The sequence below is a fragment of the Mauremys mutica genome, chromosome 3 (genome assembly GCF_020497125.1).
Source record: "Mauremys mutica isolate MM-2020 ecotype Southern chromosome 3, ASM2049712v1, whole genome shotgun sequence".
NCBI classification, from domain to species: domain Eukaryota; kingdom Metazoa; phylum Chordata; order Testudines; family Geoemydidae; genus Mauremys; species Mauremys mutica.
In genome coordinates, this window is record NC_059074.1 from 151348585 (window position 1) to 151375978 (window position 27394).

Below are 27394 nucleotides of genomic sequence, written 5' to 3' on the forward strand. Positions count from 1 at the left end.
CATCAGCTGCTCCGTATTATGTGGGAGGACAGGATCAGAAATGAGGATATTTGTAGTTGAACCTAGCAAACGTCTGTCAGCACTGATGTGATTTTTTTTGGAGGCTTTCTTGGTACGGACATATCATTAGGATGGAAGGCCAATGAATTACAAAGCATGTTTACCAAGGAATGCTGCAATACAGCTGACAATGAAGTGGTCATCAAAAGCTTCAGTGGTGTGATAGGATCATCAGTGATGGATGTAAACTGAATATCCAGCCAGACCACCCAGGACCTAGCTACAGATTGATTTGAGAGGCACATACTTTGCCATGATGATGAAGACTCTTCTTCAGCTGATCCTTTCTGAGTCTCCCTTTCAACAGTTTATAGATTAGCTGGTGGGGAAGGGGATGGGGAAGAACAGATTGAATTTGCTCTCATCATTCAGCTGAAATGCCAACATTCCAATGGAGAAAATCTGCTCTTAAAAGAACTCCTAAAATGCCAATCCCATTCTAGGGGACATCAGAAACAATAAGAGTGTTTTTATTTCTTTCCTTTTTTCTTTTTTCTTTTTCTGGGCTTTGACTCACAGTTTTCATGGTGCAGTACTGGCACTTGGAGGCTCATTTATTTATCTTGAGCGCATAGGTTATTTGGGTCAGGCCCTCAGTTATACATTTATTTTTTAAATCTAAAGATGGGTTTTTTCCATAAGAGAGAGAGATTTTTAGTTTTTCTTTTTTGTTTTAAGCCCAGCCATTGCCAATCCAAAAGTTTGGCAGCCCTGCAGAAATAGTTTTTCTAGCTCTTCAGGGCAGTTTTCTGAAAGCATAGGCCCAAATCATGACAATGACCATTATAACAATTTTGGGCGCCTGACTTGAGATACCTTGTGCCTGATTTTTCAGCTGTATCAAGGGCCTGCAGGAGTTGCAAGTGATTTAGCACTTCTGAAAATCATGGTCAAAGTGTTCTAAGTTTGAGCAGTGAAAATCAGAGGTTGCTTTTGAAAATGGCATTTGTGGAATCTCCTGATTTGGCTTGCATTGAAACCAATGGGAGTTTGGCCCTTGACTTCAATGGGAGCACTTTAATTGTCAAGTGATCACAACTAAAAAGCCAGTATTTATCAGTAATTACTCCATTGGATATGTCGCTTTAGTATTTTTCTTTCTGTAAAAGCCAATAACTGTGGGATATCAGAAACTGTGGTGTGGGAACTGTGTGTAGATGCTGATTGTGTGTGTAAGTGGCAGCTATGATGTTAGGTCATCTAGTAGTCTATCCACTTCCAAAACAGGATCAATCCCTACAATTCATGTGTTGCTCAGTTTTGTCCTGTTGATGGTATGTAATAATAATTATAAAATATCTATCTCACCCTTCAGATAGTCTCAAATATATGAGCAAGAACAAAGAATAAAAAAACAAATTAAAATGTTCACCTAGAATGCTGGAAAACCATTTAGTACAGAACAGAGCTCCCACTATTTATTACCAGTGTTCTGAACTCTGCCGAATGCTCATTAATCTTCCAAGGACAGCAAGTACTTAAAGCGAAAGTCATTCAGTCCATATACTCATAGATTTTAATATCAGAAGGGACCATTATGATCTAGTCTGACCTCTTGCATAACTAAGGCCCTACCAAATTCATGGCAATGGAAAAACATGTCATGGACCATGAAATCTGGTCTCCCACCAAGAAATCTGGTCTTTTGTGAGATTTTTTTTTTTTTTTACCCCCACGCTATACAGATTTCATGAGGGAGACCAGCGTTTCTCAAACTGGGGATCCTGACCCAAAAGTGAGTTGCAGGGGGATTACAAGGTTTTTTTAGGAGGGTTGTGGTATTGCCACCCTTCTGCACTGCCTTCAGAGCTGGGCGGCCAGAGAGCGGCGGCTGTTGGGTAGGCTCCCAGCTCTGAAGGCAGTGACCCGCCAGCAGCAGTGCAGAAGTAAGGGTGGCAATACCTTACCATGCCATCCTTACTTCTGCGCTGCTGCTGGTGGTGGCTCTGCCTTCAGAGCTGAGATCCCAGACAGTAGCCTCTGCCCTCCAGCTGCCCAGCTCTGAAGGCAGCACTGCCGCCAGCAGCAGTGCAGAAGTAAGGGTAGCAGTACCGCAACCCCCCTACAATAACCTTGCGACTCCCCCCCACCCCAACTCCTTTTTGGGTCAGGACTCTTACAATTTCTGCACTGAAATTTCAGATTTAAATAGATGAAATCATGAAATTTATGATTTTTAAAATCCTATGACCATGAAATTGACCAAAATGGACCATGAATTTGGTAGGGCCCTATGCATAACACAGGCATAGGGCTTCCCTGTATTAATTCCTGCTTCAAGTCCATTAGCTGTACTTGAACTAGTGCATACATTTAAAAAAATCCAATTATGATTTAAAATAAGAAGCTGTGGATTCTGAAACAAGCAAATTAAATAATGTTTTCAGAATCTACTGCCTGTAAGAAAAAGAAACCAAACTGGAGTCTTTCTCAGCTTCCTGCTTTTGGAAGGTTCTCTTGTGATTTTTTTTTATTATTATTTTTATTAAGCTTATAGACACCAGCATATAGAAGCCCAAACCAAAATGGAGGGCCCCATAGTGTTGGGCGCTGAGCTCTTGTATAGTAAAAGAAAGCTCTTGTCCCAAAGAGTGAACAAACTAAATGGGCAAGACACATGCTGGCTGGGAGAAAGCAAGTATTATGGTTCACAGAAGGGGAACAGATGCAGAGAGGAATTAAGTAACTTCCCCAAGATCAGACAAGAAGTCTGTGGTAGAACCGGGAATTGAAACCAGATCCTCATGAGTACCAGTTTAGTGCCTTAACCTCAAGCCCATCTTTCATACTGCAAAAGCTCTGACTACAGTCTAGTCAGCATTTCATTTGATACGTGGTGGCACCCATGAAAGGGAGACAGAATGGACCAGTCCATCATCACCATCAAAACTCCATCAACTCTCCTTGTGACCAGATGGCCTAGAGTGGGACCAGGGGAGAACCATGTTGAAGAGGGGGATGGAAAGTCTTCGTAAAGCAGCATTTTTGTGAGAGGCAAGATAGCTAAGAGGGGCCTGTCAGAACATTTCATTAGCCAGTTCTGTGCATATGTATTCCCGCAGGGAACAGTTTGTGTTGCCTTTTGAGAAGTGAAGTCTGATTTCCATCACCAGCTCAGCAGGCAGAGTAATTGCCATGGATCTTGGAGGGATTTTTTTTTCTTTTAGTTGAGGGGAATTTTTTTTTTAGTTTGGAAAAGAAAATAAGAGGTTGTTCACTAGAAATAAACAAATCAGCACAGAAAGAGAAACTTCAAGTGCAAGCATGTGGCAGCTGGGAGGTTCAGTTACACTGGCTTTGGCTTTGCTCTGAGCTGCCGAAAGAATGCCAAGAAAGAGGAGAGAATTGAAAAAGGAAATTCTCTCTCAGCCAAAATGACATAAATACCAACTGTTTAGGCACACAATTGAAAAGGCCGCTGCTGAAAGGAACAAGATGAGTTGCAGGCAGTCCACTCGAGGAGCAAATTCCTGACCTGTAGGCACACCGCTTTTGGCCCAAGACTCTGTCAGTTGTCACAAGTTGAGCAGGGTCAATACTGGAGCTGAGACTCCCAAGCAACAGCTAGATGTTGCAGGGACTGGCAGTGGTGTTGAGAATTGGGAAGGTGTAGGTGGGCTTGGGTGGGTGAGGTGCTGCTATCCCCACAGAAGGTTTGTCTGGGGTGGTGGCAATATCCGCCACCCGGCAGAGAAAACTCTGCTAGGCAGGGGCGGCTCTAGACATTTCACCGCCCCAAGCAGGGCGGCATGCCATGGGGGGCACTCTGCCGGTTGCCAGGAGGGCGGCAGGCGGCTCCGGGGGTCCGCTGGTCCCGTGGCTTTGGTGGACCACCGGAGCTGCGGGAGCAGCGGACCCGCCACAGGCACGCCTGCGGGAGGTCCACTGGAGCTGCCTGCCACCCTCCCGGCGACCGGCAGAGCGCCCCCGTGGCATGCCGCCCCAAGCACGCGCTTGGCGTGCTGGGGCCTGGAGCTGCCGCTGCTGCTAGGATGGCAGGCAGGGAGGCTGCTACCCTTGGTCTCCAGGCTGACTGGGGCCTCCCTGCTCCTCAGCCCACTGTTCCCTGGTTTTGGGTGGGCTGGGATTTGGTCCAGGAGGAGGGAAAACTCAATCCCCCATGCCCCTGCTATCATGGAAGAGGACTCCTGACACGCCCCAAGACTCTGTGCGTGGAATCAGCATAAATTGACTAATGGAGGGGGCTAAAAAGTATCAATTTATATTGCCCCTTCCCCATAATAAATTGACTGAATAGGAGGGGAGGGGGGAATTGAGCTGCTTAACATTTTTATTGGGTTTGGGGGGGAAATGGGCAGCATTCATAGTTTTATTTGGAGGCAGGTGGCTGCCCGCCATGAATTCATTTATGTGGTGGTATTCAATTCAGTGGCGACAGAGTTCAGCCAGTAGGAAACTGAGGCTGTTGGGCCACAGTAGTTGAGGGAATCTAATCAACAGGAGAATGTAGAAAGGGCCATGTAGAAAGGGACCTGGCTCACAGTGGGGGCATGGATTGAGTTACTGGTGTAACTGTGTGAGTAAGCTTTCCCTTTAGGGTTGGAAGAATTGGGTACATTTCTCAAGTCTCAGCTCCAGATTATTTATTTGATCCAGAGCCACCCAGAGGATTCAGGGGGCCTGGGGGCCTCGGCAGCGGGGGCCCCAGCTTCGGCGGTAATTCGGTGGGGGGGGTTCCTTCCGCTCCGAGACCCGCTGCCGAAGTGCCCTGAAGACCTGCGGCAGTGGTTCCCGCCGCCGAATTACTGCCAAAGACCCGGAGCAGAAGAAGCTCCGGGGGTCCGGGCCCTGCAAGAGTTTTCCGGGGCCCCCGGAGCAAGTGAAGGATCCTGCTCCAGGGTCCTGAAAAACTCTCGGGGGGCCCCCCTGTGGGGCCCAGGGCTTGGGGCAAATTGCCCCACTTGTCCTCCTCCCCCGGGCGGCCCTGATTTGATCAGACTGATGAACTCAGGGAGAAGATGTCCTTTTGTCCTTACACTGCACCCATAAATCAGTGGCTTATGCTGGCAATATCAGACAGCAGGGGCTCTATATTTGGACAAGCATATCTGCACTCTCTCTAAAAATAAGAGGTGGCTGATGCTGTCAGCATTGCCAACAAGTTCACATCTGTCTGTGCCAATGATGGTGGTGATAAAGCATCAACAGGAAAGGAAGGAGAATGGTACACGAGGGAGTTTTCAAAACAAAAAATGTACTGTGCAGCCTTGCTATAATTTAAACTTCTCCTAGATAGGATTTTATCCAGGAACAACCTATAGAAAGGTCTGTGCCAGATACAGTTATTGTAAAGCTTAAACTTGCTTTAAATGCTATCATTAGACAGTTCATTTTTTTCACCCAATTTAAATAAACACTGTGTAACCTGAAGACATAAAGTGCCCAAAGGGTTCTTGCTCTACAGGTCTGGAATTCCAGCCCATTGCTGATGCAGGAGGGAAAACATTTTGTTGTTTAATGGGTTTTACCTGTGAGGTGACCAGAACCAGGGCCAGCTCCAGGCACCCGCACTGCAAGCAGGTGCTTGGGGCGGCCAACGGAAAGGGACGGCACGTCCGGGTCTTCGGTGGCAATTTGGCGGCGGGTCCCTCAGTACCTCTTGGAGGGAAGGACTTGCCGCTGAAGAATGAAGCTGCCGCCGAAGTGCCGCCAATCACGGCTTTTTATTTTTCCCCCTGCCACTTGGGGTGGCAAAAATGCTGGAGCCGGCCCTGATCAGAACACCCCCAGGCCCGACTCTCCTCTCATTGTACAGATGTTGATGAGGGCTAATTCATCTGAAGTCAATGGAGTTACACCAGTGCTAAGTGAGATCCGAATCAGGCCCGTTGTGGGTATATAATGTGAAAAATATCTAACCCCCTCAACCTCAGGATCAGACATATTGGAAAATGTGATGGATAGGATGTTGAGAAGCAGTTGGAAAAAATAATATGGATTCAGTTTAATGTGTGAATTTCCAGGATATTATGGGGAAAACCATTGTCTGGAAAATGACTGAGCACAATCTCCAATCCTTTCAATCTCTGGAGAGTCATGGGATTAGGTGACATGCATGTTTCTCCTGGCACTGTGGAAAGGTTCCTAAGAGGAAAGCTCCTTGGGGAGCTGAATGCTTGTTCTTCTTTCTGTTGCTGATTGTAATTCAGGATTGATCCTGGGTCCAGTGGATCCCTGGACTCAAGACCTGGGTTCTTGTCCTGTCTTTGCCATTGATCTGTGTCCCCTTGGGTAGGTCACTTCACCTTTGTCCTTTTTATTCCTCCCTTTCCCACCCTTTGTCTGTCTTGTCTAATTAGCTTGTGAGCCCTTTGGGGTAGAGACTGTTTCCGCCTATGTTTGTGTGCAATGCCCAGCACAACACAGCTTCAGTCTCAGTGGGGACCATGAAAGGGTTGCCAGGTGTCCAGTTTTTGACTGAAATGCCTGGTTGAAAAAGGACCCTGGCAGCTCCGGTCAGCACTGCCGATTGGGCCGTTAAAAGTCCGGTTGGTGATGCTGTGGGTCTAAGGCAGGCTAGTTCCTACCTGTCCTGCCACCGTGCTGCGCCCCAGAAGCGGCCAGCAGATCCGGTTCCTATGCAGGGGGGCGGTGCCTGTGGGCAAGAGCAGTGCACAGAGCCTCCTGCCCTCCCAGCCTAGGAGCTGGAGGGACCTGCTGGCTGCTTCTGGGGTGCAGTGCGGTGCCGGAAGAGGCAGGGAGCCTGTCTTAGCCACATTGCGCTGCTGACTGGGAGCTGCCTGAGGTAAGCCTGTGCCTCAAACCCCAGCCCTGTGCCCCCCCCACCTGGACCCCCCTCCTGTACGCCAAACCCCTGATCCCTGGCCCAGCCCCAGAGCCCAGACCCCCTCTTGCACCCCAACCTCTTGCCTCAACCTGCAGCCCCTTCCCACACTCCGAATCCCTCGCCCCCATCCCCCAGCCTGGAGCCCTCTTCTGCATCCCAAACTCCTCATCCTCATCCCCAGCCCCACCCCAGAGCCTGCACCCCTAGCCGGAGCCCTCACCCTCTCCCATACCCCAACTCTCTCTGCCCCAGCCCAGAGCCCCCACACCCTGAACGCCTCATTTCTGGTGTCCCCCCCAGAACCTGCACCCCCAGTTGGAGCCATCACCCCCTCCTGAACCCCAACCCCCTCCCCTAGCACAGTGAAAGTGAGTGAAGGTGGGGGAGAGCGAGCCACAGAGGGAGGGGGAATGTAGTGAGTGGGGGGCAGAGCCCTGAGGAAGAGGGAGGGAAGGGGGCAGGGTTTCAGGGAAGGGTTGGGGCTAGGGTGTTCAGTTTTGTGCGATTAGAAAGTTGGCAACCCTAGACAATGAGGCGCTGCTGTAGTATAAATCATACTAATGGCATGGTAAGCTTTGCAGTAGTCTGTCCTTGAAACATCAGTTAGCAGCCACAGTCAGAGACAGCAGACTCAGCCAATTGGATCAGCCTGGCTTGATACTGCCTGGCTGGAGGAGAGGTACCAGGCTAGATGAAACAATGATCTGGCTGGGTAAATATGTTCTGATTTCATACTGCAGTGAACTGGGTAGTGTGCGTGCGCATCACTTTTTACTAGATGGAACTGGAACATTTCAACAGTGTTCTAGCCCGTATAGCTGCTAATGAATGGATATTCTCTTTTTTGTATCTCATGATAAAACAGACTGCTCTCGGAGCACAAAGATTCTTATCTGCAGATAGCCTGAATCCAGGGAGAGAAGAAATATTTGTGTCTTGCTCTGGATGAATTGTGCTTAGACGGCTTGTGTATGGCACCATCCACAACACCTTAAGAATACTCCTGTCAGTGCTAGTCATGCAGTCGAGGAAATAGTGCAGTAACCACATCTGTCTAGTGAATGGCTCAGTCCTGTGGTCTGTCCTGTTTCAAAATTTACTATCTCCTGGGACCTGGTTGGCTTTTCGGATGCGTAAACTGTCTGAAGAATCCTGGATTTGTTTCAGCTGCTGTTATGAATTCATATTTTGTCTCATGGGAGATCGGACACATTTTGTATTTGTTAACCAAATTGCTCCACTGAGGCAGGCTCTATTACTGATACAGAACTGAGAAATAGCTAGCAGACTTTTTAATGCTCAAGGAAGAATTTCATTTGGGATTCAAAGATTTTTTTCTAAAGGTTGAACTGTAAAGGCTTGAACTTTCAGAAAATCAGTTACATTAAAAAGGAAAATGGTCTATTAGGTAAAAACACAGGATGTTGGAGTCCAATGTGGGTTCTATTCCTGGCTCTGTTACAGATTTCCCGTGTGATTGAAGGGAATCACTTACTCTCTCTGCCTCATTTTGCCCACCTAAACTCACCTAGCCGAGAAGGCTGCAGTGACGCTTAATTCATTAACTTGTGAAAAGCACTGGGATATGGTTGGGGGGAAGGCACTACAGGAGTGCAAAGTATTCATTGTACTTTTAAGATAAGGCTTTCAAAAACATCTCGTGGGAATTGAGCTTCCATTGACTTTCATTTGGAGTTGTGAGCCTGACTTCCTTTAGGTGCTTTTGAAAGGAGGCGTAAACAACATGGCAAACCCTTAATTACACTTTTAAAAACAAAAACTAATCATTTTTTAACCACCTGAGTTCAGAGGTCTGTGACTTTTTCTGCCATTAAGTGATGACACTGTTGACAGCTAGTGCTGAGTATAGGAATCCAGCTTCCTCCTGTCTGGGATGGAATGATGCCATCAGCTGTTGCAGGGGAAATGCACTAACCAGAAGCTGTCTTGTCAAATTCTGTTTTCAGCTACCCAAGTGTAAATTCAAATATCCTTATTGATTTCAAATCTGTTTTTCCAGGTTTACACTGATGCCAAGCACCAGTTTGCTCTTTCTTGCAGATTACAATAAGTAAATAGGAATGAAACGTGTAACTCATGTGTTTGTCCATTTGGATTTCTTCTCTTCCATCTGTTTTGTATGTTGTTTCTACTGAGGTCAACGAGAATTCACCACCCAGAATAAGGGACTTGTAAAAAAAATTTTAAACCCAAACTCGATGGCATTATGTAAGTTGCCTGTCCTGCTGCTGCTTTAAATAATGCTTATCAACCAAATGGACTGGGGGAAAGAGTGCAGCAGGTAAAGGTAGTCTGTTATTTCCACTTATCGGGAAGTGTGCTTAAGTGTGTTGGGCAGCTGTGTAAGTGGCAAACAGTACCTTAGTCTGTGTCTTAAGACAGCATGACTCATCAGCACAGGATATTTACACCTGAAGGGTGGTTAAATGGTGCCATGGCCCAGTGTGCACATGGCCTGATTTGCTGAGATGCTGAGCATCTGCAGTTCCCAAGGAGCTGAGAGTTTCCAAGACCTCTGAAAATCAGGTCAGTGTAATAGGAGAGGAAAGATGGTCTTGTAAGGGCACTGGCCTGAAAATCAAGTGATCAGAATTCTGTTCCCAGCTGTGCCACTGACTTCCTGGATGAGTTTGGATTGTCACCTCAACTTTTCTTCTTGGCCCTCTCTCCCCTTTTTTTAAAACTGGGGTAAATCACTCCCTACCTCCTAAGGGTAGTGTGAGGATAAATCCATTCATCTTTGGGAAGTGCTTGGATACTAAGGAGATACTCTGGAGAAATACTATGTGTTGTTGTGAGTCTATTTGGTGTTTAGTGTAAAACTTCAGATCAACAGCCCCAGATGCTGAAGTCGAGTTGCAAAAAAGGTACAGCGCTGGCAGCTGCTGTGAAGTCTTCTCCCAAATGACTCAACCCTCTCCTGAAAGACATTTGTCAGATAAGCTAGGCATTTAATCTTCAGGGCCTATTCACTCTTATCCATTTATAGGGCACCCATCACCTTAGTGTTTGAGTGCCTCTCTACAAAGGAGCACCAGCAGAGGGGAATGATGTACTTACAGGCATGGTGGATTTTTTCTAGGGTGACCAGATGTCCCGATTCTATAGGGACAGTCCTGATTTTTGGGTCTTTTTCTTATAGAGGCTCCTGTTACCCCCCCACCAGCTGTCCCGATTTTGCACACTTGCTGTCTGGTCACTCTAGTTTTTTCTATGGAGCATGTCTTTCACACAAGGAGCTGATGCCACCAAATGTCTTTGTGCCATTGAAGAGACTGTGTCCATGAAGACTGTATAGCGGATTGATTCCCCAAGAACTCTGTAAAAGGCCTGCAGGATTAAATGAACTGTGGCTAGAATATTTTGTTTAGTTTTATTTTTGCAGTTGGTTCAAATATTCCAAGTATTTGACATATTCCATTAAATCTTATGTTAGATAAAGCTGTTCAACTCAAAAGTCCCAGTTATCGCCATGGGGATGGACTCAGTCCAAATTAGTTTCAATGCCTATATAATACCTTGACTTTATTACAGGCTTGTATGATATCAGGGCTGTGTTTTCACAGTAGTTACATAGCTGTTGCTCTGGTGAAGAATGACATGGTTGCTTCTGAAGCCCACTGACTGGCGTCTTATTTTTTAATGTAATATTTACACTACTCAAGGAGCTAAAAGGTGCCTTTACTTTAATAGATTCCTTTGGCTGACATTTTGCTTTAGACAACTGGGTAATTGTTTCCAGTTATTGATGCCTATGTGGCTTTGGGTATCAGGCCCTACTTTTTTCCTTCTGCATGTTCTGGAGCAAGAAGAGGATTTTGTCATCAACATCAGTGCAAGTTGCTGAGAGGCAATTTGAAATGTTTTATTTGAGGATCAGAATCTTGAGGGTCTTTACGAAATCAACGTATTTTAGATTCTGCTGTCTGAGAAGAAGTATGGTGCTGTGATTTCATACTGCGGAGAACTTTTGCATCATCTGGGCAATGAACCATCTTCCCTGGTGTCTCCAATTGTAATATATCATGGTACTGCTCCTGAGGCTGATGTAAATATCAGCGTGATCTTGGGTATCTCACGTCAGAAACTGATGCTTTGAAAATCTTCTCCAGGTGGCTGGCTAAAATTAGTGATGGACTAACCAATGTTTTGGGAGTTCAGATAAACATCCGCATGCTTATCCAGACCTCTTGATTTTGCAAAAGTAGCTTTTGCAAGAACTGGCTTTCTGCTACTTCAGAAATAGAGGGCTAGATTTTGAAGCACCTAGTCAATGTTTATTCAGACCTTTTCCAAGCAAAACAGTCATTGACTTCAATGAAAATTTTGTCTGAATAAGGACTGAGGAATTTCTCTTGAGATTAGGCCCATAAACAGAACAGCTTTCCTTATGGGATTTTGAACCTTCTGTTTTTGGTCAGAACCAGAACCAGAAAATGCAGTCTCTCTCTCACACACACAAATGTAACCAAACTTTTTTTGAACCTCAGATCAATGTTTATTTCATCCAAACCAGTTCTCACCCAGCCCTTGCTCAAAAGCAGCAGGATGATCATAGAAGAGGCGTTAAGCTTTGGTCTCAGGGTTAGGACCACAATATATGCTGGATATAGAAGGGTAGAAAGTAGTGGGAGGGAAACAGTAAATCACAGAGTAAAATGACTACACCTCCATCTGCTCAGCCAACCAAAAATACAGAATCCTACCTTAGGAAGGTCAGAGTTCTTGATTTTTTTTAATACAACTGGTCAAACCTCCAAAGCTTCAGGGGTTCAGATAGGAAATTACTCAAGTATTTGGATGCTTTTCCTATCTTAAACCCTTTTAGCCTATTGTTTGGGCTGGAAATCTAGTAAGAGCAGGATTTCTCACGGTATTCTAACACTTCTGCTTTTTTAAGAATCTTAGATTTTTTTTATTTGGATTCTTTGAGATTTGGAGAATGGATCTGAGTAGTTGTCACTTTATCTGAATTTGTTTCCTCTTCCCTAGCCTGAAGTTCAATGAATAGGCAAAGGAGATGCTGTGTATATTGTTCTCACAGACTTACTGTCCCATTTATGTAGGAAACAACTGTAGCATGGGTCACTCGCTCTTTCAAACTCCTTTACACAGGAAACTTCCAGGAAGACCGATCAAGGCACCTTGCACTGCAGATTGGTGTCTTGGCCTGATGTCCCTTTACAAATAGGTTGCTGTATATGTCATGGTGCCCAGTGGAATGGCCTTTATTTAACTAGCACTAGATTAGCGCTCTCTCTCCCCTGTGCTACTCAGGTCATGATAAGATTATTTTCTAAAAATAATGCTGTATTTATCAACTGCATGTTTTTGCATTGTTTTTTCCTTTAGCAAGGTCATATTTTGACTCTTGGATAGGAGCTTAAGGCCTGCTGTGTGCAAAACAGTTGTCAGCATCTAGTAGAGAGTAGGTGTTAAAAGGCAGTCTGCAATGAAATGAGGTGTAGAAATCTAGCTGATTACTTATGGGGAGTCCTATAGCTCCTTCTCTGTTGGTAAGCAAGGATTTAGCTCTGTCAGCCTACTGCTTTCATCAGGGAAAGGGAGAGAAGGAAAACAAAGGCTTTCCAACTTGCACTGGAAAAGTGTGCATGTGTGGCATGAATTTCCACACAGCCCACTGATGGGGAGGTGGTATATATGTTATAAATTGTGGAACTAGAAAATGCATTTGATGCCTGTTGCCATTTTGACAGCCTCTCAGGCTTTATGTATTTCTAGAGGTAGGTATATATACTACTGCCCTCTACTGGCTAGAAGCAGAACTGCTCAATTATGTCATTGGCTGTATACTGCTAACAGCTAATTGAGGTTCTCCTTTAGTTCAAGTGATAGGAGCCTGTGGTCTTGGAGCAGGAAGATCTGAGTTTTACCCCTGCTGTTGCTGTGAATTCCAGATTTGAAGCCTGACATTTTCCATGGATTTGTTACAGTGTATGCTATAATTTAATTTTAACCTGAAAGGAGTCTGACAAGTATTAAGGTTCTTTTGAAGGCAGGCCAGTTTGGGGACATGTAGAAATATTTCTTCTCTCCAACCAACATAAATATGTAGCAGCACTAAAAGAGTTGATGCGATCTGGCTATTTAATGTTCATCTGTATAACTTTTAAAGCTAAGCCTGTTATGAATAATTGTTTATACATACAGGACAATAGAATGTCAGGAAGATTAGCAAGACAGGCAGAAAGATAATCTCTATTCATCCATCTTTAGTATAACTCCAAGGGACACAGTTCTTCAACCACAAGATAGAACTTCAATTGATTTTAATGTAAACTACTTATATCTTGTGGTGGGAGATTAGGGCTCCAGAAACCAATCATTATTTTCTTACTGGTTTCTAGTCTATCTGCCTAGCCTCTTCACAAAGTAAAGTAAAATAAAATCTGATGCAGTGAAACCTCTCAAGTGACCACCCAAAGAACCAGTAAAATGTGGTTGCCCAGCAGAGGTAGGCCTTCAACTGAAAAGTGAGTTTAATTGCAAAATGTATGGCGATACTTTAAAATTATTAAGACCATTCTTGGAGGTGGTCTTTGATGCAGCTTTCACTGTAATTCACAGATTAGAGTTCTGTTCATCTGGATGCTTTGAGGTTGTTCTTAACTTCCTAAGAAGCAGTCATTTGGCCTATTTCCAGACTTTTTGGCATTTTTCTCTGTAATTGGTGAATCTTGCCCATCCAATTAGCAGAAATAATGCAAAATATTTTCTAAAATCTGTAAAATGTAAGACTTGAAAATGTAACTGAGTTATCCCTGAAGGCTCTGTCCTTTGAGTGCAAGCTTTGTCAGCATACTGTGAGGAGGGGAGTATTGTTGTCTGGTCACTGAAGGACAACCTTGTCTCAGTCAGTTCTGTAATGCTGTTTTCAGTAATCCTATTTGAAGGATGATCTTTCCTTCTCTGCCATCACCAGGATAGCTTTAGCATTATACCTTCAAAGAGGTTTGTAATAAAATCTATAAAGATGTGTGTTATAAGGAAATAGGTAGGAAGTAAGATGGTCAAGAATTCCAGATGATTTCAACCAAATGAAAACTATTTATCCTTTAAGCCTGCTCATGTAACTTTGTTTAATTTTCTGTTTCAGGAACAAGAAGACCCTAATAAGCTTGCTACCAGCTGGCCGGATTACTATATTGACCGCATCAACTCCATGGCTGCAGTAAGTTACCTCTGCATACGCCAGGAAAGATTTCCTAACAACAGCGTCTGTTTGATTGTGAAACTGTGTCTTAAGGAGAGTAGTGAAAGTCCAGTTGCTTGATTCATTTAAAATTGAGCTGGCAAAGGGAGAGGAGTATGCTCTGTAGGGAAGAATCTTGCACTGGCAGAGAGATGGATTTGATGAAATGCAGGCCTTTTTCAGCTCTTATTTCTGTGATTCACAGAACTGAAAATGATGAAATCAGATTCTTCACTGGAAACGCCAAATTACAGAAATGAGACGTGATGGTGTCGCTCTGGCTTTTGTCTTGCAAATCAATAATGGGTTTTCTCCTATGCTCCTGTGTACATGCACATGCGCGCGAGCACACACACGTGAGTGTGTGTGTGTGTATATATTTTCTCTCTCTCCTCTCTTTAAACAGTGCTTAAAGATGATCTGAAAAGCTTTAAAAACAAATTAAATGTAAATGTAAGCTCCTAATCCAGTAATAAAACATGGCCCTGACCCATGGGTTTAACCAAACTCTGTCCAACGGAGAACCTGAAGGGAAGGGCAAAAAATGCCTTTGTCACCTTTGCGCTTCCCTGATCTTAGGACCAACTTGGCCCCAGGCACAACAGAGATCTCCAGAAAGAAGTGATATCAAGGATAGGAAAGGCCTCCACAGCTTTCACTAAACTCAAGGCATGTGGAATGGGGGTAGAGCCTGGGGTTGAGCAGTGGTTGAGCATTCTTGGGGAAAGGAGGAAGCCAGCCCCCCTGGCTTCTGGGCATTGGATGGAGAGTGTTTATTACCAATGAAGAGATCTAACCAGCAGCTTGTTTCCACCAGAATCAGAAGAAAGCGCTGGACATATTAGTGCAGGTATCCCACATGCCAACACAGGATGCTGAGAGCAAGTGGAAACCAAGTGGTGTGAGGAAACAAGGGCACTCAATAGAAACATTAAGAAGAAGAAGCCTTAGCAGGGATGGCAGAACCGTAATCTCAACACCACAGAGCAGATGGAAGCAACAGCTAATGGCTGAGAGGGTTGGAAGAAGCTAGCTTCTGCCCTGTGCACCAACATTGGCATGAGAAGGATGTAGTAATATGACACAGAGCAACCTTGGTAATGGTCCACAAGGGATAGTTAAGCCAGTGGGGGCTTGGTGGAGCACAGAGGTGCTCCAGCCGTTCCCTCTATGTTGGGAATTTTGAGGGATGGTGATAGAGAGCTGGATTGCCCCTCCCTAACACCCCCCCTTCCCGTGAGGCCTGGTTAGACTGGAGGGGTGCTCACGGACTAGTACCTTGTTCTATAAGTAGTCATGTTGACTTTAGTGGCATTACTTGCAGATTGATGTGCTACTCAGTGTGAGTAAAGGTGACAAGATTTGGCCCACAGAAAAGAGACAAATAAGTGGAGAGATGCTATGCCATTCATGTTTTTATACATGCCTAGAGAAGATAAAACAGCTGCTCCTGTTTACCCTCACTCACAATAGAAGAACAAGGAACATTTGTGAAATTTGAAAGGCAATAAATGAAAAACTGATAAAGGAAAATGCCCCCCTCCCCAAATGTATAATGAACCTCTGGAACTTACTGCCACAATACATTACTGACTATAAGAATTTAGTGTAGTAATAATAATGAAATAAAGGGTTAGTCATTTTTATAGATAACTTGATTTTTGATTATGTGAGACAGGACAAAAACAGAAATATAGGGCAATGAATACTCAAGCTTCAGGATAAAACTAACCACTTACAGATAGAATTTAGGGGAAAACCTCCCTTATCAGCATGTTACTCGATAATTATTTACTGGGTGGTTCTTATACCTTCCTCTGAAGCATCTAGCACTGGCCACTGTGAGAGGCAAGATAATGTGATAGATGGATCACTGGTCTGATCTGGTATAGCAATTCTTGTGTTCTGAAAATTCATAGTCTGTTACTGGTTTATGGCCAAATTCTGCTTCTGGTTATTTATATGCAAGAGCCATTGATTGCCCTCATCAGTTCTGCATGAATTTAGCTGTTAACATCTTGGGCAGTGTGAGTTGTTGGTGGGTTTTTATCATTATAATTAATTTATGAAAGCTTTTCAATTCACCTTCATAGCATTGTTATGGGCTGAAAAATAACTATATAGATTGTTGATTTTTCTTCTTGGTAATGCATGTTAAGTTTACTGACACAGTCAGTGTTTCACTACTGCTTCAGAGCCACTCTAGGAAGGTAACAGAAGAGCTGCTTTCTATTCTGTCATGACTCATCAAAAACTACTATCTAACTGCTGATTCCAGACTTTGTTGGTGATGAGGGGTGAAGTGGAAAACACAGCTTGGTTTTAAGAGAAGAGGCTGAGTTTGCATGATTGGCAAAGACTAGTGTTTTGATGTCTAGACTGGGCAAATTTACTCTAGAAGAGTCATTAAGGGGGAAGAAATATGGAACCTTGCCGTGTCCCTGCACTAAATTCTGCTCTGAGGGCTTGATCCAAAGCCCTTTGAAGTTATTGGGAGGCTTTCCAATAGTTTAGTGGCTTTGGATCAGTCCCTAAATTTATCCTGGTGTAAATCTGGAATGAATGTAAAGCTGGAGCAGCTTCAGGGATTGAGAGCAGACTTTGGCCTACTTTTTCTGATTTTAACCACAGTTTGAGTATCAATAAACACCAGGTTCCGGTAACGCTGTTTTGACATGCCCTGGCCCTAGAATGATTGACAAATTTTCCTTTTGCCTTATGTTTTACCCTATCGCTGGAGATATTTAAGGGCTACTTGGGTTAAAATTAATGGACCTCATTTACCATTTATTTGCTTCAATTTTATGCAGGTTTAGCTCCATTGATTTGTTTTCAGTAGAGTTACATCACTGTAAAACTGGAGTAGCATAGCAGTGAATCAGGGTATTTTAAAAGAAATGTCCTCAAATGTGTTAATAGGACCTCTGAGATTCTTAAAATGGAAAGAATTTTTTAAGGGCCCCTTCACTTTCACTGCGAATGCTGCTGTTTTTTGCATTCTTCACCCTGAGTGAAGTGTTGAAAAAAATGATTAGTCAGTTTCACTTTGTTTCCAATCAGTGTCTAATCAGTTTCACTTAGTGGCTCTCTGTGTTAGCACATGATGCAATATTTAGATTGCAAATACTGCAGGGGAATGTTAAACTTGAAACAAAAATATTATTAGAATTTTTTAAAACATTAGACACCTTTCTATTGTTTTAAAATATTATACCCTGGGTTTTGCAAAACTTAAGTTTTGGACCTACTGTAAATCAATCAGTGACCCTTTAAACAGCACCTTCATACCTTGTTGCCCCTAATTGCTTAGCTATAGGGGCCTAACTTAGATATGGGCTACTCATTGATAAAATGAGAGCCTGATCCAAAGCCCATCTGAAGTCTGTGAAAGTCTTTCTATTGACTTCAAAGGCTTTGGATCAGTTCCTGACTCCCCAGTGCTGGCCATTCCCAACCATAAATCAATATGTTAGGAAGCACTCTGTTACTGGACTAGAGGTCACAGCTTTCTATTTCAGCTAAACAACCTGGACACTTTGGGCCCAATTCTGTTCTCTGGTTGAAAGATCATACTCAGAGTAGTTATCAGTGGTTTACTGCAAACTGGGAGGATGTATTTAGTGGGATCCAGCAGGGAATCTGTCTTGGGTCCAGTACTATTAAATGTTTTCATTAGTGACTTGGATAATGGAGTAGAGAGTATGCAATCCCTCCCGGCTTCATGTCATCTGAAAATTTTATAAGCAAACGCTTGGAGGATAGGATTAGAATTCACAAAGAACTTGACAAATTGGAGAATTGGTCTGAAATCAACAAGATGAAATTCAAGAAAGACAAGTGCAAAATGCTTCACTTAAAAAGTAAAAATCAGATGCGCAAATACACAATGGGAAATCACTGGCTAGGTGGTAGTATTGCCAAAAAGGATCTGGGGGTTATAGTGGATAACAAATTGAATATGAGACAACAATGCACAGTTGTGAAAAAGGCTATATCAGTCATGGGCTTATTAACCGGAGTGTTGTATGTAAGACACAGGAGGTAATTGTCCTGCTCTATTCAGCACTGGTGAGGCCTCAGCTGGAGTACTGTGTTCAATTTGGAGTGCCATGCTTTAAGAAAGATGTGGACAAATTGGACAGAGTCTAGAGGAAAGCAACAAAAATGATAAAAGGTCAAGTAAGCCTGACCTATGAGGAAAGGTTAAAAAAAACCTGAGCATGTTTAGGGTGAAGAAAATAAGACTGAGGGGGACATAACTGTCTTCAAATATGTTAAGGCCTGTTATAGAAGACTGTGATTGATTGTTCTCCATGTCCACTGAAGGTAGGACAAGAGCTAATTGACTTAATTTGCAGCAAGGGAGATTTAGGTTAGATATTAACAGAAACTTTCTACCTCTAAGGGTACATCTACACTACCTGCCGGATCGGCGGGTAGTGATCGATCTATCACGGATCAATTTATCATGTCTAGTGTAGACACGATAAATCGATCCCTGATCGCTCTGCCGTCGACTCCTGTACTCCACCGCGGCGAGAGGCGGAAATGGAGTCGATGGGGGAGCCCCATGCTGTGAGGACGTGAGGTAAGTCAACCTAAGATGCATTGACTTCAGCTACACTATTCTCGTAGCTGAAGTTGCATATCTTAGGTTGATTCCCCCTCTTCCCTCCTCCCCCCAGTGTAGACCCAGGCCTAAGGGTAGTTAAGTTCTGGAATAGGCTTCCAAGGGATGTTGTTGAATCCCCATCATTGGTGGTTTTTAAGGACAGGTTAGACAGGCATGGTCTAGATCAGGGGTGGGCAAACTATGGCCCGTGGGCCAGACTCAGACTGCCAGTCATTTTAATCTGGTCCTTGAGCTCCCGCTCCAGTGCTCCAGCTGGGGAGCAGGGTCAGGGGCCACTCCACATGGCTCCCGGAAGCAGTAGCATGTCCCTCCTTCGGCTCCTACACATAGGGGCAGCCAGGGGGCTCCGCACACTCCTCCTGCCCCAAGCACCACCCCTGCAGCTCCCATTGGTCGGGAACCATGGCCAATGGGAACTGCAAGGGCGGTGCATGCGGACGAGGCAGCATGCAGCAGAGACGCCTGGCCATGCCTCCTTGTAGAAGCTGGAGTGGGGGACATGCTGCTGCTTTCAGGAGCTGCTTGAGGTAAGCACCTCCAAGAGCCTGCACCCCTGAGGCACGCCCCCATGCTCCAACCCTCTGCCCCAGCCCTGATTCTCCTCCTGCCCTCCAAACCCCTCTGTCCTGGCCTGGAGCACCCTCCTGCACCTCCAACTCCTCATCCTCAGCCTGATCCCTCACCCCCCCCCGCACTCCACCCCATCTGCACCAGCCCAGAGCCCCCTCCTGCACCCTAAACTCTTCATTTCTGGCCCCACCCCAGAGCCCACACCCCCAGCCAGAGCCCTCATCCCCTCCTGAACCCCAATTTTGTGAGCATTCATGGCCCGCCATACAATTTCCATACCCAGATGGGGCCCACAGGCCAAAAAGTTTGCCCACCCCTTGTCTAGGTTTACTTGGTGCTGTCTCAGTGGGGAAGCTTGGACTTGATGACCTCTCGAGGCCCCTTCCAGACCGACATTTCTATGATCCTCTCACCAGTTTTATACTGTGTTTGTCTGTATAACTTTATTGACTGTCATGCCCCCTATTATAATTGTATGAGCTGTCCTTCAGATGGTCTAATTGGAAGGACAATACCAACTAGTTCAAAATGGAATAGCTTCTGTGTCAATCCCTGGAAGAAAGGGAGCTAACCATTGATGCTACCTAACTTAGAAGAGTGGCCTTCAGTTCTACACCTGTAATTTTGTGCCTGTAAATCCAGTAATTTGACAAGTGCAACAAATCATATCAGTGATTATCTGCAGACACAAAATCGTACACCATTCTAAATATCAGGGTTGTCGTCATCTTGGCTGATTTGTCAAGTCATGAAACTTCTCTTTGTAGGATGTAGCAGCTGCCCTATTTCTAGCACATGTCAAGAGACTTGTCTCTTTTTCTCTGTGACACTGTCTGCTTGGCAGCCTCAATAAATGCAATCCCCGGTTTACTGGGGAGAAGGAAGATTACTTTTGACCACCACCATGTTGCTTTTATGATCTTGGCTATATTTGCACTTGTACAGAAGGGCTTGCTGGTGAACAGTAGCTGCACATACAGCTCTTTGGCATGATAGCTGTGTTGAGAGCATGAGATGGAGTCAAGATTAATAAATACAGCTGTTACCAGGCCCTTTTCTCTGGCTCAGAAATCATTTGCTCAGGGCAAAACAGCTTCATGGGACATAAAAGAAAATATATCTTTCAGCAGAATCTAACAGGTGGAAGATGACTCCATCTCCCATCTGGTTCATGCTGCTCTAAACTGTTGTTTGCTTAGAGCATCTTACGTTTGTTTGGTTTTTAAAATTTAATTCTGTAATTGAGAATTTCTGCTCTTGGATCATCCCTAATCCAGTTCCAGAGATGTCATGGCAGCTTGAATTCCACCTGAGCTCATTTCTTTGAATGTTTTTAAAGGGATATTGCCCAGATATTAATGTGACTACTAACAATAATAAATGGCCATACTCTAATTATGACATAGGGCCTGATTTTGATCCACTTATACTTTTTTAAATCGGAAGTAATTTCACTGAACTCAGCTGAGTAACAAGTTGTAAAAATGGTACAGGTGAGATCAAAATAAGGAACTTGGACCATAACTGTAAAATTCTGAAAATCCAGTTGGTGGTACTTTTTAGTACTATTTCTGTTATTTATTTCCTTTATTCCATCTGACTTAGCTTGGCAAATGAAACTAGGCAGGTCAGTTCATTTTCCGCTTCTAGTCAGTTTTGCTTTCTGGCTCTCATGCACTAGCATTAGGCTGCTGTGTTTGGATTTCTAGTATTTCAGGGCACAGGAGGATGGGGGAGTTTTTTCCCTTGGATTTTAAACAAAATACAGTTGAAATTAAAATATTTCTATTCACACTGAGCCAAATTTCCAAAAGTAGCCTTTAAGGTTGCCTGTCATTTTGAACACACAATTCCTTGTATATAGTTTTTTGCACATATGTGCAGTCTCAGACTAATCCATGCAGACCAGGTAGCTGGATGTCAGATTTCCCTGATGCATTCAAATCAACATTTCTGAACATGCAAAAATAGTCTGTATGAAATTGTGCATGGAGTATCTCAGGCTGGTTGAAGCACCTGCAACAGTTTGCTCCTCCTTTTTGTCTGTGGAACAAAATTTACTAACATGGAGTCCTAAACTAGGCCAACATTATCCCTTTAATGCAGTTTTTAGTTCAGAAAATCTATTTCCCAACCAAACATAACTATGAAATGCAGCCACAAACAGTGATCCCCAAACACAATAGTTTCCCGTCCCTCTCTCCTAGTGTGATCCTGTTTTCTGTAACTTTCACACTGTAATTTCATGATATGGACATCTGACCCTTCTGTTATTAGAGGAGGCACAGGGAGTCATGTTCCTGGCCTTGTGTAGCTGTGAGAGAAGTGAAGGGCTCTTGGCTGCTCATAGCTTCCAGAAAGGGTTTTTCTGTAATTAACCATCTGCTGCAAAAGCAGGATTACTTATGTTTGTTTCACTTGGAAACAGGCTGTTTCCACTCTCAACAAAATACCTTTGAAAACCCTCCTGCCATCCATGTGCCTCTCTCCAGCAATGGGTCAGAGGAGAAAGTAAGCTATTGTAAAAATGGGAGCCTTTCAAAGGAATGTTTATGGGCCAAGAAAAGTTGACCATATGGGCCCTCACCCAAGGAACTACAAATCAAGCACCAAAACCCGCCCCAAGAATCTGCTATTGAGATTCCACAATGCATTTTCATGGTTTCTATTTATTTTTTTGAAGAGGGGATTGTATATGGCTTGGCTTGAGTGTTTCAGTATATGTTTCTGGCTGTTGGAGATGCTGGCAGAAGATAAAACGTTGTCAGCTCATTTTCCATCAGTAGCGCTCTGCCATTCCATTAGGGCAGGAAATATCTTGCTCCGTTAGTGAGTGAATTTGACTTTAGTGTGGATCAGAAAGAGGACCCCTAGAGTTAAATACAGCTCCCTGTACCAGCTGTGTAGCATAAACCAGCCATGGTCTTAGCCAAGTGACCACCCTCAGGATTTGACATGCATTGGCACCGCATGGTTTGCAACACAGAAGAGTTTAGGGAAGAAGGGGAGGGGGAGAGTTAAGAGATGATCTAGTGAAAGAAGGTTTTTTCTCTGGGACTTCCTTGCTGAACCATTATCATAAAGACACTAGTATTCTGCTATAATGGGTCATGATTGTAGGTGCTGGATAATATTTGTTTGATCAAGGTATTTATTCAAGAAGACCCTGAGTTGAGAGCTGAGGTTCTCCTAGTATTAATATTGTTTTGTGAAACCCCACGGTACCCCTATCAATAAGGTAGGAATGATCATCCATCTTCTACAATTAGGGAAGCTGAGAAAGATATAGGCCAAAATGTTCAAATGTAGTGGCTTGATTCTCAGAGGTGCTGAGCACGAAACAAATCCAATTGACTTCACTGAGACCTATGTGTGCTTAGCACCTATGAACATCAGGCTACCCATTTCAAGTGTCTGACTCTGAATTTAGGTGTCTAGCTTTATGCATCCAAGTTTGAAAGTGTGGGTTTCAGTGACTTGCCCAAAGTCATACAGCAAGTCAGCGGAAGAGCTGGGTGGGACTAGATCAGGAGTACTGGCCTTTGGCCTGGACACCCAAAAAACTCTGCCACCCAGAATTAGTGAATACAACTGAAAATGTAGGTCTTATCCTCTTTGTACCTTGGTCTATCTGTCTTAAAAATTGGAACAGTAATAGAATTATAGAATCATAGAAGATTAGGGTTGGAAGAGACCTCAGGAAGTCATCTAGTCCAATCCCAACTAAATCATCCCAGCCAGGGCTTTGTCAAGCCAGGCCTTAAACACCTCTAAGGATGGAGATTCCACCACCTCCATAGGTAACCTCTTCCAGTTCTTCACCATCCTCCTAGTGAAATAGTTTTTCCTAATATCCAGCCTAGATCTCCTCCACTGCAACTTGAGACCATTGCTCCTTGTTCTGTCATCTACAACTACTGAGAATAGCCTAGCTCCATCCGCTTTGGAACTCCCCTTCAGGTAGTTGAAGGCTCCTATCAAATGCCCCCTCACTCTTCTCTTCTGCAGACTAAATAAGACCAGTTCTCTCAACCACTCCTCATAAGTCATGTGCCCCAGCCCCCTAATCATTTTCGTTGCCCTACACTGGACTCTTTTCACTTTGTCCACATCCTTTCTGTAGTAGGGACCCAAAACGGGACGCAGTACTCCAGGTGTGGCCTCACCAGTGCTGAATAGAGGGGAATAATAACTTCCCTCGAATACCTACCTGTTAGGAATGTTGAGAGTTAAATTGTTTGTTCAGACATACTGCGGTGAACATCCCAGATAAGACACAGGAACAATTATTTTGTGAGGGCATCTGCGACTTTCTCTAGTAATCTGAGAACACTGGGTTATACACTATTGCTAATCCACAGGAACAGAAGCAGTCTCAGCTGGACTCAGCTTTGCAGCTGGAAGCAGCAAGCACCTCCAAGTGACTTGGTAGAATATTTCTTATTGACAACCTCTGGGCTATCTAGCAGTCTGTTTTCTCTGACCTATCATCAGGCAGCTCTGGCTTTTGTAACCATCTCTCTGCTTTCCAAACAGATGCAGACCCTATACGCTTTTGATGAAGAAGAAACAGAAATGAGAAATAAAATAGTTGAAGACTTGAAAACAGCTCTGCGGACTCAACCCATGAGGTAATTGTTGTTCATCTCCTCTTTCACCCACTCCTTCACAGGGCTATATCTGACACAGGAAACAGTGGCAGTGAGAGAACCCTCAGCAGATTGTGGGCAGGTACCCAGTTTTCATCTTCAAAGAAAGCCTTTGGTAGCTCATAATTTTGATAGGGGTCCTTGCAACCTTCACCTCTAAACACTCTATCCAGGTGCATGTGAGGAGTTACGAATGTGCCTCAGGAAAGCATAGACAAGTTGCATTGTTAGAAACCTGAAGAAGGTCTTTGAAAATTGTGGTAATCAGATTCTAGACCACATGGTGTGCGGTATCCCGCATATATTATTGAATTAAGGATGGCATGTCAGTATTAACTCTCAAACTTTGTTGGATTCAAATATCCTTTATCTGGAGCAACTCAAAATGCTAAGTATGAAACATCCAAGTAATTTGACATGCAGCTGGTGTGGTGTTTTGTTCCTGTGATGCATGTAGTTATGAGAATGTAGCAAGATGTTTGATTATATGATGGGTTTGTCTGTGATAGCAGAGGACTCTATGATCTAGGAGGTGTCTTCTAGGCTTGTATTCTTAAGTTGGTTTTTTTGTTTGTTTTTCTGTATATTTCACCTTCAGAAATCTAAGGTCACCTTTTGTTTGTTGGGTGCAGCAATACTGAATAATTACAAGCTGGCTACCTTTAGAGAGACTTTACATTGGAAAGCACAGTGTATAGAAAATAGATCCATAACAGGTGTGATCTCAGGAAATAGAAGGATTGGTCAAAAAGTTCATGAACATTTCACATAAGCCTGAGATTGACTTCTGCATGGTTTGGATGCAGATATATCACTCAATTTCCTGGGGCTTCAATATATACCCTGGTGAAGTGTGACAGTTCCATGGGGAGTTCTGAAGCCAAAGCTCCAAGTGACACCAAGAGAGAAACCACAAAGGTACTAACTCCCACTGAAACCATCCACCTTTGTGAATGCCACCTCCAAGAAAGTTGGGAACCCAGGTGGATGGCAATTGAGAATAATCTCTTTCTCACGTGTTCCTGCAAAGCCAAATGGCTGAGTTTTGCATGTCTGCTCTTCATGTTGTTGCAACTTTTTTTGTGAGCATGAATTATATAGACGTGTGGACTTAGTAAAGGGTCAAATTGAATGTGATCGATGCAGTTATACACCAGCAATAATTCTGGAGCATGTTCCAATTAACCAAACCAAGCAGCTGGGAGCAATAATTGAAAAAGAGGTTTTCTCCCTTTATGCAGAGAGTTGTACAGCTGGCTGGATGGTGCATGTGCGTGCGTACACAGCTTCCTCCAAAGCATCAGGTATTAGTCCCTGGGGGAGGCAGGATGGAGTCATTGATGGACCAGTGTCTTCATTCATTATGGCAAATCCTAAATCGTTGTAACTATAACAGGAAGGCAGTCCTCTCTTGTCAGGATTTGTTTGCTTTCCTGCATGGAGGGAGGAAGAATAGTCCATTCAAAGCTCCTGAAAATGTGACCCTGTAAGAGAGCAACAAAGTGTTTCTTGTTTACCATGTCATCCATAAATCTGAGTCTCACCCCTCACACACTCTAATAATCTGCGATGTATGTCAAGTGGGGTCAGCATGAGAAAGCAGCTAATGTCACATTATCTCAGGAAAAATCCAGAGTGTGGGAAATGTTAATCTGAGCAGAAAGAACCCACTGTTCTTTGCTTTGCTTGATCCTGGCCCCATTAAGAATTCACTAGGGTGCTAGCTACCTGCTTTCCAGGAGCAAAAACAACTTTTATTATGACGCTTGTTCTCTGTTCTACAGGGATGGGAAGGGAACATCTAAAAAGCAGACTATGTTGCCAGTGCAGCCTTCCTACAAGGCCTCTCTCTTGAAAGAGCTCTATGATTCTGAGTGCTTCGTGACACGCTGGGAATTCTGGATTCAGGTTTCAATCCCTCAAACTATGGAGATTTTTGGATCCAGGGATTTATTTTCGCCCATTAGAGAGAGAGGCTGGCCACTTGCAAAGTTCAGAATTGGCTCTAGTTTTGGAATCAAGTTCAGGAATGTTCAGGACTTGGATTTTGGTTTGGGACCCTCTCTAATTATAACTAGAGTGGGGACCCCGGCAGATAGGAGGCTTCAGATCTGAGCTTTAGGAAAGCGAATCTGGATGCAGAGCTGGTATTGTGATTTGGGCCTATCTTGATTATAAGCCAGACAGGAACCCTGACAAACCTAATGCCCCTGGGCTACTCAGGGTTTTTCCTAAGTATAGCCACCAATTAGAATTGGTGAAACATCTCCCAGCATATCAATTTGTGTTGCTCTCTGAACGTAAAGAAACCTCTATGCACTCACATCTTCTTTTTGAGGCAGCAAGCAATTGGCCCATCACTTTAGCCTTTGGTCTTCCTCGGGCTGGATGAGTGTGCAGGTACTGGATGAGCATGCAGCTTTTAAGTGGAGAAGGGAGACTGACTTATTGACCTGCTGGAATGTTGCTCTCAAACTTGTTCATGATTTGAATCCATATTCATCCCCTTGTCATCTGACTTATGTAATGTAACCCAATGTAACCCAGAATCCTTTGTGGCAGTTTTGACAGAACTTCATAGGAAGTGCTGTACTGAGACATACAGCACCTCCTCTGTGGTGAGTTTCAGGGCAGTGTAGCTGAAAGTGGCGAAATGATTTGGAGGATGTTGTTGGCATCTGTGGACAACCTGCTTGCAAGTGACCATCTAATACTGCCTGTATTCTATTTGCACAGCAAAGAACACAATACAGTACAAATTGACTTTAAGGATAAACAGGAAACATGGCAGCTTGCCACAATTTCTCCACTCTTAGGCTAGGCGCTGGTGTTTCAATCCACATGTCAATAGCTGCTGTGAAAGAATGGAATCAATCCTTTGCATTGGTGCAGATCTATTTTGGAGTGTACTCAGTGAAATTGACAGACTTTCATCATGTCAGCTGAGTACATTTATGGCAGCAAGCAGTGGAGCGAGACATCTCCATGGGCTTGAGTGTCCAGCTCAAACATATATTCACTGCCACCAATGAGTTTCCTTCTATCCTTCAAGAAGGCCTTTCCAATAAGATCCCACTCCCCAATCTCCTGGGAGGGGAATGTGAGTGGGGTAAAGGAAGTGTCTTCAGCCAATGATCAGATTTTTCAGGGCTTTCTCAACTAGCCCTGAGCTGCTTCAGCTGGGTCCCTCTGACAACAGGCATTCATTTAATTAGTTTATAATAAGCATCTGCACTAGCATCAATGAACTGTCGCATAAAACGTTCCCTCTTAAACTGCTGACGGTGGCTTAGAACCCTTTTTTCCCATAGTTAAGCAAAGCCAAATTTTGAGTTAAGTCCGTGTCTCAACTAATTTCCAATGACTCAATTTGTTAGCTGCCAAACGGGCCTTGTGCCAATGCCCGATCAGCAAGCCAATTCCTTCTTTGATGAAAAGGA

At 44.0% G+C, this 27394-nt stretch overlaps 1 protein-coding gene across 4 annotated transcripts in view; it reads left to right on the forward strand.

The window, feature by feature from the left end:
* Positions 1 to 27394, forward strand: part of DAAM2 (dishevelled associated activator of morphogenesis 2) — a 257533-nt gene that overhangs the window by 149151 nt on the left and 80988 nt on the right. For all 4 annotated transcript variants that reach the window (XM_045009137.1, XM_045009135.1, XM_045009138.1 and 1 more), the window contains exons 4-5: positions 14007 to 14081; positions 23842 to 23936. In XM_045009137.1, the coding sequence (XP_044865072.1) occupies positions 14007 to 14081; positions 23842 to 23936 (170 nt within the window). The remainder of the gene's footprint in view (positions 1 to 14006; positions 14082 to 23841; positions 23937 to 27394) is intronic.